This window comes from Bubalus kerabau, chromosome 6 (assembly GCF_029407905.1).
Source record: "Bubalus kerabau isolate K-KA32 ecotype Philippines breed swamp buffalo chromosome 6, PCC_UOA_SB_1v2, whole genome shotgun sequence".
Lineage (NCBI taxonomy): Eukaryota > Metazoa > Chordata > Mammalia > Artiodactyla > Bovidae > Bubalus > Bubalus kerabau.
In genome coordinates, this window is record NC_073629.1 from 49569722 (window position 1) to 49590777 (window position 21056).

The 21056-nt window shown below is 42.3% G+C and overlaps 1 protein-coding gene across 22 annotated transcripts in view; it reads right to left on the minus strand.

Annotated features, from left to right (window-relative positions):
* Nucleotides 1–21056, minus strand: part of SLC44A3 (solute carrier family 44 member 3) — an 86848-nt gene that overhangs the window by 61957 nt on the left and 3835 nt on the right. For 7 of the 22 annotated variants that reach the window (XM_055585059.1, XM_055585054.1, XM_055585053.1 and 4 more), the window contains exons 2-5: nucleotides 20325–20432; nucleotides 16606–16748; nucleotides 14015–14151; nucleotides 13024–13117 (exon numbers count right to left, since the gene is read on the minus strand). In XM_055585059.1, the coding sequence (XP_055441034.1) occupies nucleotides 13024–13117; nucleotides 14015–14151; nucleotides 16606–16739 (365 nt within the window). In that variant the 5' untranslated portion in view covers nucleotides 16740–16748; nucleotides 20325–20432. Of the gene's footprint in view, nucleotides 1–13023; nucleotides 13118–14014; nucleotides 14152–14316; nucleotides 16191–16605; nucleotides 16749–19438; nucleotides 19535–19770; nucleotides 19968–20324; nucleotides 20433–20517; nucleotides 20839–20887; nucleotides 21019–21056 lie in introns of those variants that run through there. The other 15 variants (XM_055585047.1, XM_055585037.1, XM_055585036.1 and 12 more) reach the window with 9 other exon arrangements.

Here is a 21056-nt window from a genome sequence, read left to right on the forward strand (position 1 = left end):
CCAGTAATGCTGAAGAAGCTGAACGGTTCTATGAAGACCACAAGACCTTCTAGAACTAACACCCAAAAAATATGTCCTGTTCATTATAGGGAACTGGAATGCAAAAGTAGGAAGTCAAGAAACACCCGGAGTAACTGGCAAATTTGGCCTTGGAGTACAGAATGAAGCAGGGCAAAGGCTAATAGTTTTTTCAAGAGAACACACTGGTCATAGCAAACTCCCTCTTTTCAACAACACAAGAGAAGACTCTACACATGGTCATCATCAGATGGTCAACCCCAAAATTAGATTGATTATATTCTTTGCAGTCAAAGATGGAGAAGCTCTATACAGTCAGTAAAAACAAGACCGGGAGCTGACTGTGGCTCAGATCATGAACTCCTTATTGTCAAATTCAGACTTAAATTGAAGAAAGTAGGGAAAACCACTAGACCATTCAGGTATGACCTAAATCAAATCCCTTATGATTATACAGTGGAAATGAGAAATAGATTTAAGGGACTAGATCTGATAGAGTACCTGATGAACTATGGATGGAGGTTCCTGACATTGTACAGGAGACAGGGATTAAGACCATCCCCAGGGGAAAAAAATGCAAAAAAGCAAAATGGCTGTCTGAGGAGGTCTTACAAATAGCTGTGAAAAGAAGAGAAGTGAAAAGCAAAGGAGAAAAGGAAAGATACACCTATTTGAATGCAGAGTTCCAAAGAATAGCAAGAAGAGAGAAGAAAGCCTTTCTCAGTGATCAGTGCAAAGAAATAGAGGAAAACAATAAAATGGGAAAGACTAGAGATCTCTTCAAGAAAATTAGAGATATCAAGGGAACATTTCATGCAAAGATGGGTTCAATAAAGGACAGAAATGGTATGGACCTAACAGAAGCAGAAGACATTAAGAAGAGGAAGCAAGAATACACAGAAGAACTGTACAAAAAAGATCTTCACAACCCAGATAATCACGATGGTGTGATCACTCACCTAGAGCCAGGTATCCTGGAATGTGAAGTCAAGGGGGCCTTAGAAAGCATCACTACGAAGAAAGCTAGTGGAAGTGATGGAATTCCAATTGAGCTATTTCAAATCCTGAAAGATGATGCTGTGAAAGTGCTGCACTCAATATGCCAGCAAATTTGGAAAACTCAGCAGTGGCCACAGGACTGGAAAAGGTCAGTTTTCATTCCGATCCCAAAGAAAAGCAATGCCAAAGAATGCTCAAACTACCATACAATTGCACTTGTCTCACACGCTAGTAAAGTAACACTCAAAATTCTCCAAGCCAGGCTTCAACAGTACGTGAACCATGAACTTCCAGATGTTCAAACTGGTTATAGAAAAGGCAGAGGAACCAGAGATGAAATTGCCGACATCCGTTGGATCATCGAAAAAGCAAGAAAAGTTCCAGAAAAACATCTATTTCTGCTTTATTGACTATGCCAAAGCCTTTGACTGTGTGGACCACAACAAACTGTGGGAAATTCTGAAAGAGATGGGAATACCAGACCATCTGACCTGCCTCTTGAGAAACGTATATGCAGGTCAGGAAGCAACAGTCAGAACTGGACATGGAACAACAGACTGGTTTCAAATTGGGACAGGAGTATGTCAGGCTGTATATTGTCACCATGCTTATTTAACTTATATGCAGAGTACATCATGAGAAATAATGGGCTGGAGGAAGCACAAGCTGGAATCAAGATTGCCGGGAGAAATATCAATAACCTCAGATATACAGATGACACCACCCTTATGGCAGAAAGTGAAGAGGAACTCAAAAGCCTCTTGATAAAAGTGAAAGGGGAGAGTGAAAAAGTTGGCTTAAAGATCAACGTTCAGAAAACTAAGATCATGGCATCTGGTCCCGTCACTTCATGGGAAATAGATGGGGAAACAATGGAAACAGTGGCTGACTTTATTTTGGGGGGCTCCAAAATCACTGTAGATGGTGACTGCAGCCATGAAATTAAAAGACACTTACTCCTTGGAAGAAAAGTTATGACCAACCTAGACAGCATATTAGAAAGCAGAGACATTACCTTGCCAACAAAGGTCCATCTAGTCAAAGCTATGGTTTTTCCAGTGGTCATGTATGGATGTGAGAGTTGGACTATAAAGAAAGCTGAGTGCCAAAGAATTGATGCTTTTGAACTGTGGTGTTGGAGAAGACTCTTGAGAGTCCCTTGGACTGTAAGGAGATCCAACCAGTCTATGCTAAAGGAAATCAGTCTTGAATATTCATTGGAAGGACTGATGCTGAAGCTGAAACTCCAATACTTTGGCCACCTGATGTGAAGAGCTGACTCACTGGAAAAGACCCTGATGCTGGGAAAGATTGAATGCGGGAGGAGAAGGGGATGAGAGAGGATGAGATGGTTGGATGGCATCACCAACTCAATGGACATGAGTTTGAGTAAACTCTGGGAGTTGGTGATGGATGGGGAGGCCTGGTGCACTGCAGTCCATGTGGTCGCAGAGTCAGACATGACTGAGTGACTGAATTGAATGGGTTTAGGAGAAGAACGCCACAGAGGGGAGGTGCTCTCAGAGGACTACATCCGGGACATGGCAGCAGCCTGACTTCACTGCTGAATTTGACCATGATCACTCGGTTAAGGTGGTTGGGCCCTGCCAGATTTCTCCACTGGAATGTAAGTATTTTTTCTCTTTCTACACTCTGTTCTTAAAAGTGAGTCACTAAGTCCAGCCTGCTCTCCAGAGGAAGGAAATTAACTTCCACATCCTGGAGAATGAATATCAACACACATTATCAGAGATCCCTCTGTAAATATTTATCCCTTTCCTCCCCTTTATTACTTAGTCTCTTATTTATGTAAGTATGGACTCATGGATATATATTCTTTGGGTTATAATCCAGTATGATTGTTAGTCAGTTGCTCAAATTGTTCCATCTTTGTCCACTGGGAGGTATTTCAGGTTGGCCCCTGTGTCCTTTTGACATGGCCAATCCCTTTTTTTCCCCTTAAGCACTTCCTTACTTTCTAATTTGACAAGATGATGCCAGGCTTATCTGGTATTTCCCTCATTCAAGCCCTAAAATCAGACCCTTTGGAGAACAGTACTTAGAAACCAAGCTCTGGACATTGGGTATGTTTATTGCTACTGGAGAATCACTGATCCTAGGCCCTCTTATAATCAGCCATAATATGTAGCTTCAAAATGGCTAGCTAGTCCCCTGTGAGAAGTAGGGAGAGGGATCAAGAGAATGTGGAACACATCCCACCCCCACAAACACATCAAAAATACATCTACATGTGGAACAATTCTCTTAGAAAACTAACTGGAAATCAGCAGAACTCCTATACAACCAAACCTGCAAGAAAAAGTGGTTCCATGTAACTGGCTGGGACAAAAAGGCATCGCATTGGGACTTGTGCCCCTGAAAAGCAAGCTGTCAAGCCACAATCTGGGCATCAACATCCTGGACTCCTGTGTGGAGGAGACTAGCCCCCTTGACTGCTAGAAAATCTGCAGAGACAGACAGAAGGACTAGAGAAGCCTAGATTCCACTTGCACAGAGTGTGTGCATGCTGGCTTGCTGACAATCAGGGTGGAGAGAGCCATGCACTGGTGGCTGCCACCTCGCTGCACTCAATCAGAAGGGGCAAACACCCTGGCCTTGCTCACTCCAAACCACAGCCTGGTGCGAGATCAGGGCACAGATTCAGTTCAACTATGCAGAAAGAGACCAGGGTACCTGGGGTGTGATCCAGGTGAAGCCATGCAGGATACTGTCTAGTCATGCATGGGGCGAGTGCAACCACATTGGCCATTGGCAGGGTGAGCACAGGGAGGTGCCACAAAAGTACACAGAGGCCAAGGGCTGGGCAGACAGGCCCTGAGACTCATCTAGCTACACAGAAACAGTCCAGAGGGCCCTGGAATGTGGTCCAGGTGGGGCAGCGATGGCCATTGTCAGTGCATTCAGAAGTAGCAAGTCCTCTCCCAGTGAGAGCTCCTCAGCTTCGCCCACATCACACCACAGCCTCGCCCTGGATCTGGAGCAGACAGGTCCTGGAGAAGATTGGCACAGAGGCAGCACAGATCCTGGCGGGGGGGCACAGCCACATAAACTTGCGTAGCCACAACATCCGACCCCTAGCCCCAGCCCACTCCACGCCACAGCCTTGCCTTAGATCTGGGACGAACACAACAGAGAAAGGGATGTGATCTTTGGCTGCTTCCAAGCAGAGCCATGGGGCCCATAGGTCCTTTGTGACCACAGAGGCCTCATTGCTTCAGCAATCACCTCCATAGGGGCAGGGGCACACACTCAAGGGCAATAAAGCCTCACTGATCCTGACCTTTAGGGTTTCTAATTCAACAACTGAGGAGCTGACACTGCTCCTAACAGAGTGACAACAGCCACGGAGCAAAAGGGAAGCCCCACCTCATATCCTGCACAGGTTCTAGAAACAACCCTCCCCATGAAGGGCAAAATGACCAGCAAACTCTGAGGAAAGACCTGGCTGGCAGCCATATGGAAACCAGCAACTTACACCAAAGACATTGGACATGCAGAGGCTACACAGGGATGCCCCCACATAAAAACTTCTCTTCAAGACCATAGTAGATAATTGCTTCTCCTAAATTTATAAAGAAAAAGAAAGTTAAATAGAATAAAAAGGCAGAGGAACTACTCCCAATTAAATGAACAAGAGAAATCCCCCCAAAGAACAAATAATGAATAATGAAACAGGCCTTTCTAATCCACTAGACCCCAAGTTCAAAAAGGTGGCAATAAAAATGCTAACTGAATTAAGAAAGATTATTGACAGAAACAGAGATCATTGTAACAAGGAACTAGAAACTATAAAGATGAACTGATCAAAAAAGGACAATTCAACTGCCAAGATGAAAACCAACCTAGAGGTAATTAATAGCAGAATAAATGTTATAGAAGAATGAACAAGTGATCTGGAAGATAGCATGATGGCAATCATCCAGTTAGAACAGCAGGTGGACACACAAATGAAAACAAATGAAAGCAACATACAATACCTATGGGATAATGTGAAATGTGCCAACCTACGCAAAATAGACATTCCAGAAGGAGAAGGTGGTGGGTTGTTGAAAATGTATTTGAAGAAATTATGGCTGAAAAATTCCCAAACATATATTCAGGTATAGGAAGCCCAGAGGGTCCCAAACAATAAGAACCTATGCATATTCACACCAAGACATCTCATAATTAAGATGGCAAATGTTAAAGATAAAGAGGATTCCAAAGGTAGTGAGAGAAAAACAAAGAGTCAGTTACAAGGGAATCTCCTTTAAGCTATCAGTTGATTTCTCTACAGAAACTTGGCAGGCCAGAAGGGAGTGGCAAGATAAATTCAAAGTCCTAAAAGGGAAAAACCTGCAACCTAGGATGCTCTATCCAACATGATTATCACTTAGAAGGAGAGATAAAGAATTTCCCAGACAGGCAAAAGCAAAAAGAATTCAGCAATATTAAACCTACCCTGACAGAAATATTGAAGAGTCTTCTCTTAACAGAAAGGTAGCAAGAATCTATAGGAAAGGGAAAAATTATAATAGGAAAGGCAAATCATAAAAGGATTGAAGATCACTTCAATACATAGACTTATACATAGCCAGTACATAGACTAAACAACAATTAAAAAATTGTAAAAAAAAAAATTATAACTACATTAAGTAGTAAAAGAGGGCTTCCCTGGTAGCTTAACTGATAAAGAATCTGCCTGCAATGCAGGAGACCTTGGTTCGATTCCTGGGTTGGGAAGATCCTCTAGAGGAGGGCATGGCAACCCACTCCAATATTCTTGCCTGGAGAATCCCATGGATAGAGCAGACTGGCACGCTACAGTTCATGGGGTTGCAAAGAGTCGGATACAACTAAATGACTAAGCAAAGCACAAATAGTACAACGATAAACATGAAGATACAAAATACAACATCAAGAAAACAAAATGAGAGGGAAAGGAGTATAAAAATGTAAATCTTTTACAATGTGTTTGACCTTAAATGATTGCTAGTTTAAAACGAGTAGATACAGTTGTGAGTTAATATGCTTGAACTTCATGGCAACCATAAATCAAAAATATAGACTATATTCACAAAAAAACAAAAGGAAAGGAACTCAAACATATTACAACAAAGATTCATCAAATCACAAAAGGAAAAATAAAAAGAAGAAATAAGCAAAGAGGAACTACAAAACAACTAGAAAACAAAGATTAAAATGGCAGTAAGGGAACTTCCCTGTTGGTCCAATGGCTAAGACTGCACTCCCAATGCAGGGGGCCTGGGTTCGATCCCTGGTCAGGGAACTAGATTTCACATGCTGAAACTAAAAGATCCCATCAGATCAGATCAGTCACTTAGTCGTGTCCGACTCTTTGCGACCCCATGAATCACAGCACGCCAGGCCTCCCTGTCCATCACTAACTCCCGGAGTTCACTCAGACTCACATCCATCGGGTCAGTGATGCCATCCAGCCATCTCATCCTCTGTCGTCCCCTTCTCCTCCTGCCCCCAATCCCTTCCAGCATCAGAGTCTTTTCCAATGAGTCAACTCTTCACATGAGGTGGCCAAAGTACTGGAGTTTCAGCTTGAGCATCATTCCTTCCAAAGAAATCCCAGGGCTGACCTCCTTCAGAATGGACTGGCTGGATCTCCTTGCAGTCCAAGGGACTCTCAAGAGTCTTCTCCAACACCACAGTTCAAGAGCATCAATTCTTCATTGCTCATCTTTCTTCAGAGTCCAACTCTCACATCCATACATGACCACTGGAAAAACCATAGCCTTGACTAGACAGACCTTTGTTGGCAAAGTAATGTCTCTGCTTTTGAATATGCTATCTAGGTTGGTCATAACTTTCCTTCCAAGGAGTAAGCATCTTTTAATTTCATGGCTGCAGTCACTGTCTGTAGTGATTTTGGAGCCCCAAAAAATAGTCTGACACTGTTTCCGCTGTTTCCCCGTCTATTTCCCATGAAGTGATGGGACTGGATGCCATGATCTTAGTTTTCTGAATGTTGAGCTTTAAGCCAACTTTTTCACTCTCCACTTGCACTTTCATCAAGAGGCTTTTTAGTTCCTCTTCACTTTCTGCCATAAGGGTGGTGTCATCTGCATATCTGAGGTGATTGATATTTCTCCCGGCAATCTTCATTCCAGCTTGTGTTTCTTCCAGTCCAGCGTTTCTCATGATGTACTCTGCATATAAGTTAAATAAACAGGGTAACAATATACAGCCTTGACGAACTCCTTTTCCTATTTGGAACCAGTCTGTTGTTCCATGCCCAGTTCTAACTGTTGCTTCCTGACCTGCATACAAATTTCTCAAAAGGCAGATCAGGTGGTCTGGTATTCCCATCTCTTTGAGAATTTCCCACAGTTTATTGTGATCCACACAGTCAAAGGCTTTGGCATAGTCAATAAAGCAGAAATAGATGCTTTTCTGGAACTCTCTTGCTTTTTCCATGATCCAGAAAATGTTGGCAATTTGATCTCTGGTTCCTCTGCCTTTTCTAAAACCAGCTTGAACATCAGGAAGTTCACGGTTCACATATTGCTGAAGCCTGGCTTGGAGAATTTTGAGCATTACTTTACTAGCGTGTGAGATGAGTGCAATTGTGCGGTAGTTTGAGCATTCTTTGGCATATGCTGCAACAAAGTTCAAAGATTCTGCATTCTACAACTAGGACCCAGTACAGCCAAAAAAATAAGTAAATATTTAAAAATAATAAACATAAAATTAAAGGAACTTGAAAAAGATTGTTAAAAATGGCAGTAAGTACATACTTATCAATTATTACTTTAAATGTCAATGGGCCAAAGGCTCCAAACAAAAGACACAGCATGGTAGATTGGATAAAAGAAACAAGAATCTATAATATGCTGCCTACAAGAGGTTCACTTCAGGGCAAAAGGCACACACATACTGAAAGTGAGGGTATGGAAAAATTTAATGCAAATGAAGACAAGAAGAAAGAAGAGGTAAAACAAAGGTCATAAAGGAAGATAAAGAAGAGCATTAAATGATGAAAAGGGGATCAATACAAGAAGAGGATATTATACTCATTGATATATATACACCCAATAGGGGAGCACTTAAGTTCCTTTTACACCACTTTGTAAACCACTGGTGGAAATATAAATTGGTGCAGCCACTAGAGAACACAGTATGGAGATTCCTTTAAAAAACTAGAAACAGTGCTATCATATGATCCAGCAATACCACTCCTGGGTACATGCCATAAAAAAATGAAAACTCTAATCTGAAAAGACAGAGGCACTTCAATGTTCATAGCAGCACTATTTATAATAACCAAGTCATGGAAGCAACCCATGTCCATCAATAGATGAATGGATAATGTTGTATATGCATATAATGGAATATTATTCTATCATGAGAAAGAATGAAATATTCCCATTTGCAGCAACATGGAGAGACTCAGAGAACATCATATTTAGTAAAGTAAGCCAGGCAGATAAAAACAAATATTATATCATTTATAATGCAGAATCTAAAAAGTAATGCAGGTGAATCTATATACACAACAGAAACAGACGCACAGACATAGAAAACAAACGTGTGACTACCAAAGGGAAGAGGGAGGGAGTATGGGGTTAACAGATAAAAACTACTCCACATAAAACAGATAAGCAACAAGAATTTACTATATTATACAGGTCATTATTTTCAATATTTTGTAATAAGCTATAATCAGAAAAATAAAAAACTGAATCACTATGCTATACACCCAAAACTAACACAATACTGTAAATCAACCATACTTCAATGCAAATTAATGAATGCATGTACTATACATTAATGACTGATGAATACTGATGAATTACCCTCCTTAGAATCCTGCTTCAGGATTGCATAAAAGTGCCTATTTCCCTACCGTTTTGCAAAGGGTGCCTTTTTTTTAAAAACAAAAAACATGTTGCCAGTTTAAGCCTGGTGTGCAGCAGTCCATGGTGTCACAAAGAGTCAGACATGACTGAGCAACTGAACTGAGTCTATGAGGTGAAAACATGAGAGTCTTAAATGGAATTTCCCCTATCATAAGGAAGGTTCAGTCTTTTTTAGTATCTTTAAAAAATACTGCACTTTTCTTTGAAGCATCTATTCATATTCTCATTTCAGTTTTATATTGTGATACTGGTGTTTTAAAAGTTGATTAGTAAGACCTTTCATAAATCAGAGGTCAATCTTTTTTTATATGAATTGTAACTTATCTGCCTGTTAATTTTGCTTCTACTATTTGGTCATGCAGAAATGCTTCTTTTTAATGTAGCCGAATTTACTGACTTTTTTAGTTTTATGTCTCCTGAATTTTAAGTCAGAGTGAGAAGCCTTCATTACTTCCAGGTTATAAGAGAATTCTCCCCTGTCTTCTAGTACTTCCTGATTTCACTTTGTAAGTTAAGATCTTTAATCTATTTGGAATTTATCCATGTAAGTCATGAGGTATAGATCCAGTTTTTCCCTCTGGATTCCTACCCAGCTGTCCCAACACCACTTGTTGAATAGTCCAAGTTTCTGTCACTGATTTGAGATGCCATTTTTTATCATGTATTAAATTCTTATAAGAATTCCTATTCTTGGATTATATAATATCTTTCACTGACCTTTCTACGTATGAACTAGTACCACAGTATTTCAATTATTAAACATTATGTTTTAAAAACTGGAAGGACTGGTTTTCCTTCATTGTTTTCTTCAGATTTTTCATGGTCATTTAAGAGAATTTTTTTCCTTACAGACATTCAAATCAGCTTATCTAGCTACTGAAAAATTCCTATTATATTTATTTTAATCAATGATAAACCTATATTTTTCAACTTAGAAATAACATCTTAAATACTGTAGAGGGAAGTAACATTTTTATCAAGTTGAGCCATACCATCAAGAAGCCATTCTATCTTCCTATTTGTTCAAGATTACTTTGTACCTCAGAAGCATATGTAAGCTTTCATCCTGTGGTTCTTATATAGTTTTGTTAATTTCTAGGCATTTTTTTGTATATACTTTTTCTTGCTGTGATAAAAGCAGTCTTCTCAAAAAACATATGAATGCTACAGATTTCAGTATATTAATCTTGTTCCCTGCTACCTTAGTTCTTATCATTTGTTGTTTCTCAATTAATTTTCTTACCACATTGTTGTTCAGTTGCTAAGTCACATCTGACTCTTTGCAACCCTTGGGACCATAGGGCATATAAAGCAGTATGTATATCTTACCACATATAAATTTTAACTCCTGCTTTCCAATGTTTAAATTTTGAATTTTTTTCTTTTCTATTACTAAACAGTCTTAACACCAAAGAATCTGAATTGTTTTGAAAGAAAATGCTTTCTGAATTTTTATTTAGCGTTTTCAAAAAATAAGATCAGATAAAGATTTCATGTCATTTTATTTGTTTTTCCCCAAACACAATTCTCCATAAGACCCTAATTTTGACAAAGTGGCTTGTTAAATATTGTGCTTTTTAGGCATTTAATTGCCCTATGCTGATTCCATCTTAGTTCTGAGAATGATGGAGGGAGGCATGTAAAGTGTGGATCATCCCTGGTAGGTTGCGGACCAGCCAGATGCATATTAATGAGTACGTCATTAGCTGGGGCAGGGGATGTGTCTATTGGTCCACAAACGGTGGTTTTTTTTCCTGCTTCTGTTTTTCCTCCCCAACCAGGAAAGCCACTCAAATACACAGGGAACTATCTAGAAAGCTGACTGTGTATTTAGATGACCCTATACATAGAATTTATTCAAGCAAACACTGCAGTGACATGCACAGGCTCCTATGTGAGAGGCTAGAAATAGAATTTACTAGAGGGAAAAACCCAAGCCTTTTAGATTTTAAATCTAAAATCTAATGGGGGTGGGGACTCAAAATACAATATTACATTGAACACCAAAAGGAAAAAGATATGCTTGCTTGTTATCTGCAGTATTTTTTCACTGCTCTTAGCAGCTTGTTCCTAGGTATACAAACCTTCTCAATACTCAGTCATTGCTCTAAAAGGGTATGTTATACCTCACATGATCAACCCAGAAAGAAGAAACAATTGGTTTAGTCAAAGAGAAGTATTTAGAAAACGTTCTTTGGCTGTATGGTCACACTTCTCATGTTTTCAAGCTTTTCACTCTTGGCACTGCTCTTCCATGATAAAATATGATAATTTCCATCTTAAAACAACTACTTGCTTGTGTAGGAAAAGGAAATGGAGCCCTCAAGGCTACTTTTTATCTCCCTAACTCCATCCAAGAAAAACCAGTCATCAGCAGTTTTGTCTTCACTTGAAAAACTAAGTGTTGGAAAGGTCTGCACTTAAGCGGTGAAAGGACTAAGACTGGCTTGAGACGTAGAAAAGATGGTGATCCGGGGACACAGGGTACAGGACCAACCCCGCCATCCCCTCCCCAGCTTGCTGTGAGCCCTTTAGGTTATTTGCCAGACAAAATACAACCAACAAAGACCTGTTTGCTTAGAGTTACAGGAACCAATGTGGATGCTGTCTGGGTTTGAATGCCAGCTCTTCCACTTGTATAACTTTAACCTGCCTCTGCAACAGCTTTCTCAGCCATAAAATAGGGATGGAAATATCTACAACACACAGGTTTTATGAGGTCCAAGTAAATTAACACAGGTTAAGAGCTTAGAAAAGTATATGATAATTTTTGGGCAAGCATCAGACTCAATAGATGTTTGTTATTATCATCAATATCAAGATATAAGCTTCCCAGGGAATTATAGTAATCATACCATTGATAGTAGGAGGAGGGTTTATTCAACTATGGTTAAATTACAGCCTTAAATATTCTATTCTCTTTCAATTCCTTCTTCAGGCCCAGAACACAAATAGTGTTCTTTAAAAAATCCTTCTCAAAAGACAAACACTGCATGACCTCACTTATATGTGGAATCTAAAAGTTTATCTCACAGAAGCAGAGAACAGAATGTAGTACCCACAGGGTGGGGGCGGAAGGGGAGATATGGTCAAAGGGTATAAAGTTAAAAAAAACCTTCTCTCCACATATTAAATCATTTTTGTTTGAGTTACTGGAATATGTTAGCTTTTTCTGGATTTAGTTATGTTTCATTGAGATATGTTTATGACATCTAATAAGAAATCAGATTTTTAAAAATAAGGTATTACAGGTATTCTCCTCTGGAAATAATTCTCTCCTCTTTCAATTACTTATAACACAAAGTATTTTGGAAAAGGACACAAGGACGGTTACCTATATTCTTCCCCCTGTTCTGTTAAAATCTACTCATTTGTCTTAGAACCTGCTATCTCAGCATTTTTCAAGCTGTTAGAAGATTATGAAATATATTACTTTTTAAAAAACTGAAACAGACTAGGAACTATTAGTAAGGAAGACGTCTTGTTTTGTGAGACTTTGTTTGTTTCCATATACATCAGTATGTATGAAGATACGTGTATACTGGAGTTGTGATGTAATACATTTCTTACCAGGAATCCTGACCACAAGTTTGATGAACATTATCCTAGGGAGCTGGCATAATGCCTTGGTTCTACTTAAATTGTGATTATCTTGAAGGGATTTTGCACAGAGGTCTCATTCACTGTAAACATATAATTTTCAAAAGAATGGTAATGCAAAATAAACCCAAGTCCTCCTTCAGTACCTCTCAGCATCCTGATGGTGGTGGTGGTAATTAATTGCATTTCCCCCCTCAGCCTTCTCCATGGCTCACACGTGAGCCATTAATCATGGCAGGGCAACTACTGCTTCACCCTGAGAGCTTTAATTACAGGAGCCCTCCTCTGTGCCAGGGATTGCCCTAGTCTATAGGGATGAATAAGACTGTGAAAGCAGCTTGCTGAGTGATGTTCTCGAGAAGGACCTGTTTTCTATTGTCACTGAGAAAAAAGGTGTGTTGACCATCTGGCCTTGCCCCCCAAGGCCTGCTTCTTATGGAGAAGAGGAAGAGACTCTCACCAAGTACCCAATAAGTTTTGTTAATGGATAAGGAAAACGTTTGAAAGCTCTTACCTTGGGGGAACTGGTAGCCTGGGGCACAGCAAGTCTGCATTTGGAATCTGGGTGTAGTTGAAGGAATTCAAATTATAAACACACAGGAAGGACCCTGGAAGCAGAAAACACACAGGCTATACCATTTTCCTTCATTGTACTTATCTGTCTAGGGGAGCTAGTAAAGAAACCATAGTCATTTTACCCAACTTTGGAAAAGATAGAATAAACCGCTCAGATTTAGAAAACAGGTCTCTGGGTGTCCTAAAGACAAAAAGAATAAGCATCCAGTTGAGATCAAATCAGGTTCTCTCCTTTCCTCTCCCCAAAATGCCAAATTCAACAGTTATAAAATGATTGGTAACAAAATGATTTGAAGATGATTTATTATATAGGCTTGATATTTTTAACCCAGTCTTGCAAATAATTTTTAAAAATCTGGCACCCCACTTCTCAGGCAGATGAAATTTGCAGTGGGCTGCCTCGAATTTCTTATTTCCCTTTGCTTGTTTAATCTGAAAAGCAGGCTCAGAGCAAGTTACATAAGTGCTTTTGGAACAACATACAACTGTCCCACTGGTCAGTGAAACTATCCACAGCCCGAATATTTTAATGAAAGAACATACTTGTCGGCAATTCAACCCGAAGCCTGTGGGTGCCTCTCTAGGACTGGACCTGCCAAGTGCACTTCTCTGACCTCCGTCTGACCCTGCCTTCAGGCCCTCAATGTCTGCTGTTTCCTCCCGCTTTCAACGGCAGACCAGACCCTGGCAGAGAGCAGAGAACAGCTTGGGTTTCAGATGAATTCCAGATAAACCTGAATGCAATTAAGCTCAGGAGAAAATGTTTACGGCCCTTTCTACACAAGGAGAGGCACCCACAAGGAAGGACAATTTCCCACTTTGCAGAGGAAGCAGGGGCAAGGCAGATGATCTCATCTATGTCTGTACAGGTTACCCTGCCACGATCCCCAGCCTTAGGGGGAATAGAGGCCCCATCTTTTGGTACCCACCACTGGTGTTTGCAAAGAGCTGGACCTCTTCCAGGGTATCAAGCTGCTCTTCAGGACAACTGGATACACAGAGAACGGTGGAACTGAGCCTCACATCCTTGACTTCCAGGTTGCAGGAATTCATAAAAAACACGTGCCTAGGAGGCAGATGAAACAGAAGGAGAATGTCGTAGAGCATTTCCTGTCATTGAGTTTAATTGTGGGACTTAAATGATACCCACATGCTATCAAACATGGGAATAATTAAGGTCAACTTTCATCATCAAATACTTCCTGCATAATTTAACAAGTATTATGCCCACCTGGGGTCATCTATGGAGTTGTACAGTTTGGGAGCTGTATTCAAATGTTAACAAAACTTCCCTCTTTCAGATTCAGCATTTTCTGGGATGCTGATAACACTAGGGCGTTCTCCGAGGAAGTCGCCGAGAAACAGAAAGGACTGATAACACTGCCCCGGGTTTGCCAGGTGAGGCCAGTGCATGAATGACTTGTGAAGTCCACAGAAAGCATAGTGTATTCAACTATATCTCAGAGAACAGCTCAACCCAGGGAAGTGAGAAGGGGAGAGGAGGAGGCCGAGGCTGTGAATTAAAGGTTTAGCCCTCCCCCACCTCCCAGTTTGAGCCAGGAAACTCGAGACCCTTCCTGCTGCAGCGGCCCAGCCACTGGGCACAAGAACAAAACTGCTTGTTGCCATTAACGAGGTCACGTGAGGGCTGGCAGCAGCAGCTCCCAGACCCATGCCCTACACTTATCCAGGCTGCTGAGATCAGAGCAATGTCAGGTCAAGAGCCCTGTAGGCAGTCCCCCAGCATAGAGACCTGGAGAAGGGGTCCCAGAAGCTTCTTTTCCCTCAACTGGGGTTGGGGGGGGTGTAACAGGAGATGGGGGAACAGATTTCTCAAGTGTATGATAACTATACACTTTATTCTACTTATTTTATTAAGTTTTAAAAATTGCAGTAAAATACACATGAAATTTTACCATCTTAAAGATTTTGTGTGTGAGCGGCATGAACTACATTCACGTTGTTGTACAACCATCACTACCACCCACCCCACCCACCGTCCCACAAGAATCTTTTCTTCTTGTAAAACAAGCTCTGTACCCACTAATAATAATTCATCATCCCCAAATCTTGGCAACCACCATTCTACTTTCAGTCTCGATGAATGTGACTACTCTAGACAGCTCATATTAGTGGAATCAAAATATTTATCTTTTTGTGATTGACTTATGTCACTTATCATAATATCCTCAAGATTTATCTATGTTGTAGCATGTGTCAGAATTTCTTTCCTTAAAAAGGCTAAAAAAATATCCCATTATATGTACATACATTTTGTTTACTATTCATCGGCTGGACACTTGGTTGCTTCTACCTTTTGGCTATTAATAAAATATATACTTTTCATTTCAAAGAGGATGACTATTTCCCAGCACTGCACTATGAATACAGTGTCCAAAGAGAAGCACAGGTGTATCTGGGAAGCCCCGTCGTCCCTGTGTTTTTTGTGAATGACACCCACAAATGTGGGGGGAAATGGCCCCGGGGCAATCCATTTCCAGCAATCCAAAGCCCTTTACTCGAAAGCAACATTCAGGGGTAGAAGAGGCCTGCTCTGGGATCTGTATTTGGTGACTCCAAACTTATACCCAGGACCTTACACACTTCAGATGTCTTTCCTAGGAGCTGCTTTTGATTATCAAGTCTTGAAGTTATTATAAGGCCTTATCCATCTTAGAAAATCATGGCCAGGGATTACTCTCCCCTTGGGGGATTCCTGTCTCTTCTCTCCCCTTTTGGTTTCTCTTTTGGAGTCTGGGGTATAAGAGTAGGCACCACAGTGCCACAGCTGGGCGTGTAGGCTGGGGAGGGAGTGGGACACAGGTTCTCAGTATCCCCAGGTGGGACTGAGGTATTTCCACATAGAAACAATATTGTGTTTGGTGTATAGTTAGTAACATGATTCTGATACATTGTAGATAATAATGCTTCCCAGGTGGTGCTAGCGCTAAAGAACCCGCCTTCCAATGCAGCAGACTTTAAGAGATGCAGGTTCAATCCCTGGGTTGGGAAGATCCCCTGGAAGAGGAAATGGCAACCTGCTCCAGTATTCTTGCCTGGAAAACTCCACGAACAGATGAGCCTTGCGGATTACAGTTCATGGGGCTGCAAAGAGTTAGACATGATTGAATGACTAAGCACACACACGCACACACATAATGGATAATAATAGTGACAATTAACACTTATTAAGCCTTAGCTCATACAGTGTCTCAGTGGATCCTGAAAACAGCCTTATGAGATAGGTATAATAACTGGTTTTAAAAGATAAAATTTGGCTCAGAGAAGTTAAGTACCCTGCTCAAGGTCACACAGCTGAAAAGCAGCAAGGATTGAATTTGAACTTGGGACTGGCTAGTACTAAAACCTGTGTCCTTACTACCACATCAAAATTTCCTTTTATGAGTTGGGTTGATAGAGTTTTGAGCAGGAAAACAGTTTCCAGGCTCAAAACAACTAATTTATACGAAGTTGTGAAATCTAGCCCCTCTGTAGGTTGAGGACTTACTTCAACACTTACTTTTTTTGAGTCATATCCTGCCCTGAAAGAGGAGCCCCTTCTACTGGGGAGTTCTTCTTGCCACACACATTCCCAAAGCTGTCGTAGCCGAAAAGGAGTCTTCCTGTGGCTCCAGCCGCCACTGAGTAGCCCATGATGAACACCTGGCAAAACCCAAGTGGCACGTGAAAGCCTGGCCAAAGGGCTGGAAAGCAGCCCCCCACATCCTTGAATGCTGATATAAAATGGAACCTGGTAAAATCAAATCTCCCCAGCACGAATGCCCTTCCCTCCTTCAGCAGTGACAACAGCAAGTCAGATCAATTAGGGGTCCCCAGCCTCCATGATCTAATGCCTGACGATCTGTGACGGAGCTGATGTAATAAGAGAAATAAGGTGCACAATACATATAATACACTTGCATTATCCCCTAACCATCTCCATCCCCGTCCGTGGAAACACTGTTTTCCATGAAACCAGTCCCTGGTGCCAATAAGGTTGAGGACCGCTGATGAGGGTGCGCTTCTCTAGTACTTGCTTTAGCAGGTTACGGAGGGACACTAGTCTAAAACTCTGAAGCAGATTCCTCTCTGCTTTCTCCCCTTCTTCCCCAAGAGTCTGTCATTTTCTCTTTTTGCCTGAGATCACCAGGATAACTCAAACTTTTGCCCCTTGTTTTATCTAAGAAACTGGGGCTCTGCTTCTTTCCCTGAGGTTCTATCCAGCCATGCACCTTTCCTCCCTTCCACCTCTCTCTCCTCCTCCTTCCTCTTCCACTTTGATTTTTATCTTGTATTTAGGGGACTCTGATCTTCAGGGGTAGAAGCAACACAGTTGAAAAATACCAAAATACTGTCTGTAACAAGTGAGAGAATGGTGCTTTGGAATAAGTGCTTAAAACACAGAAGGAATCTCAGGAATCTTGCTGGACAAGAACATCATGCAATCTGTAGTCACTTTTGTCCAATTTCGTAATGAATGTGGAATATTTAAAATTTCAGCTCAAGTGACTAGTCCCTTAATATGCATTGATGGGCCCTCTACTCAGATTGAGTCTGTATCTTCCCATAATATAAGCTTAGTATCATAAGTTTCTCAATCTGTAATACAGAAAATACCATTCAATATTTGGAAAAAATAACTGTGGTACCAGATGTTCCAAAAGTACATATTCCCAAAGTCAATTATGTTTCAGATACTTTACATTCATTACTAATTCAGGAATCAAAATAACAGTCTTAAAGGGCCTACTAAGGGATATGGAAACAAAATCGAGCCCCCAAGGAACTCAGCCTACAAGACAGGCAGGGCTCAGGGCTGAGAAACTTCTGACATCCCAGGGAAGGAGGGCCTCTGCCACTCCTATTCTACCAGCACCTCCTCAACCTCGAGGTCAGACTCCAGGATGAGTGGGTCACCTGTGCACGTGGACAGATCCCTCACCCTTTACTCTCAGGCTTCGGGTGGAGGGTGGGTGTGTGCCCCTGTGGCTGGCACTGTCAGCTGACCCAGTCCCCAGTTGGTCCCCCTCCTGCTCTTCCTTTCAGGGTGTGGTCAGATTCTGATTGGTTTTAGACTTAGATTGAGGACAGGGGTCCTGGTCTTCCACCCAGATCAGCAGAGATCTAATAATAAAGGGGAGCTCCTGCCCAGGAGGGGAAGGGTTTTTTTTTGGTGGGAGGGGCCGGTGGCTGGAGGGAGGTTTGGATAATCCTGAGTCCCTGTCATACTACCACATTAAACCATTAAAATTGTCTTTCAACTTCAAACACACAATTGCAATTCCAAACAGTAGGTGGGTATACCAATTACGGTGGAGCTATCAAGGAGGTTTCAGTCAATTGTGGGGAGATATGGAAAAAGGAGTCTTGAAAGAAGAGTAAGAGAAGGCAAGGTGGGAGAGGACACTGGGGAGGGAGCACAGGCAGAGACAGCCCAGAACTGAGCGGGTTCTGTTCTGTCTATGCACATATAAAGAAAGGCTGGCACTCTTTCTGTTTGCAATAGACTGTCCCGGTTCATAATTCTGGTCCCTCACCCCAAACCTCCTTTGTTCAGCCCCAGCTCAGGACAGCACCATCAATAATTCCATCCAGCATGGGCTGTGTTCCTGGTCAGGATGTCATAACAAAGACAAGAAAGCCGAACGGCAGAAGCAGAATAACATCCTTGCCCTCTTGGCTGTGGTTTAAAAAAATATTGCAAAAGATATAAAAGCTAGTCACCTAAGGAAGAACTATCATTACTCAAATTTAATATAGCAAAGAGAACATGGGTACATTGAAGTTTTCAGATTTATTTTGCAAATGATATGTAAATTTGAAGCCATTTCCAGCTTTGTGCCACCTCTCTGATGATTCTTAGTTCTCTGGGCTGTGATGGGCCATCTATAAATCCTTTCCCCAGACAACTGCTGGCTGAAGGTTTGATAGTTAGGCACTGGGTTTGAGCTGTGGAGAGGCTAGGGAAGATCATTAACAGTCCAAGTTCAAAGCAGCCAGGAACTGGCAGAACAGCTGCTCCCTGCATTTATATAACAGCAGACCCAGAAAGAAACACCAGCATCTGTGGAAAGTTTAAGAGGAGGTGTTATAGGTATAGTTTTTCCCAACTCCTAGAGAAGAGCTCCAAGGGTCATTATAGAGGCAACACAGAACATTTGATTATGCCTTTAAGGTCCAACCTTCCACTGTGCCTGTTATTCACCTATCTGCGTGAAACCAGTCAGTAAGTCAAGTGAGTAAATGCCTTTCTAGCTTGGAAAGAGACTCATATTTTAGGGTTTATTCAAATTTAAGTCTTTTCAACAAAGGTAATTACGTGGTAGCCACCGTCAGGCTTTATAATCATTTACCATGAAGAAACAGCATGCCTCCATCTGAAATGGATGATTTCATGAACATGATCTTTTAAGAACTTGAGTGAGCCTTTCTCTGCTGTTACATACAACTGTAAAATAAGTTATAAAAGCATCAAGGTTCAGCTTCCAAGAGACTCTTCCAGAACTAAAATGGAAGGTCTACCAGCAATCACACACACCTGGTAACTAGAGTGGGCAAAAACCTTATTACCTATCCAACTAGAGGGTTTATAGCAAAGGCTTGTTTACCTATTAGCTGCTAAACACAAAATTCCAAGAGCATGTTACACTCAGCCAAAGTAAGAGGAATTTATTTCTAGGCTTACCTGGATATCCCTTTGTGAGAGGAACATTTTATTCGGGGGACTGAGACCAGAGGGTAAAAGAACTTCCCCTCAGTGGGCTGGTACTAAGAGGCCTATTGAATGGCAATCTCACTGCAGACGGTGGTTCTCATTTCCTAATGGCGTCTTGTGTTAGAAGTGGCCCATGGTAATAAGCCCGCCTCTCCAATCTACTGAGCCTAAAAGGTTAAGAGATACCTGACTGGTACTTCCGAGAACTGCTGTTTGCTCTGTGGCAAACGTCTCTAGCCGCGGCACAACCTGTTACCTGGTACCACCTGGAACCCTCACCCCCCACCTCACTTCACCTCCGCCCAGGGACGCGATTTATATTTGGGGCACAGCTATTTTGGGACACACACACACACACACACACACACTCTAGTCTCTTCCCTGCCAGGCACCCACACTTTTACACACACACCCACACACACACATCCACACTCTGGTCTCTTCCCTGCCAGGCACCCACACTTAAACACACACACACACACACACACTCTCTGGTCTCTTCCCTGCCAGGCACCCACACTTACCAAACCAGTCCAGAAGAGAAAGAACAGGAACAACCATGCCGTATCTGTGCATTTCCTATAAATCTGAGGTCGCCACTGTCTTTGCGTGGGGATTCTTTCTGCGGAATCCTTCCAGAAAAAGAAGGAAAAGTGTTTAGGAAAAGAGGATACTCATACATTTAGGTCCCGACCTAGAAAATGAGCCCAAACTTACTCGAAGACTGTTCAAAGTAACTTTTTTTTTTTTAAACGTGGCCGCCCGAAGCGTTCACGAAGCCTTTGAAACACCTGCCGTGTGCGGAACGGGTGAGAAGTTCCCAGCCGCCGAGTGCTTACCTGGAGGCGCACCTAGAGGCGGCCCCAATTTGGCGCCTGGAGGCCAGCCTCTCCCGCGCCTCCGCCCCAGCAGCCGAGTGGGTCCGAGGTCTACCCCGCCAGGTGCCCCAGGGACGCGGCGGCGCAGGGGCGGGAGGTCGGTCCGCGGGATCCCGGGAGGCGGAAGCGTCCCCGCTGGGCAGGTGCGTGGAGGGGCCCGAGCCTTCCCCGCGCGCGATCCCTTCCCTGGGGCCAGGTGCGGGCCTTACCAGGTGCTCCGCTCCGAGGCACTGCATGTTGCCCTTCGCGCCGGGGGCAGCGCACTGGGAGCCCTAGCTGAGCCCGCTGCGGGCCGGCTCGGGGCCCGGCGGCCGACCGGCGAGAAGGGCGCAGCGCCGCCTCGCGGCAGCCTCCGAGCCCCACGGATTTCGCCCTGTG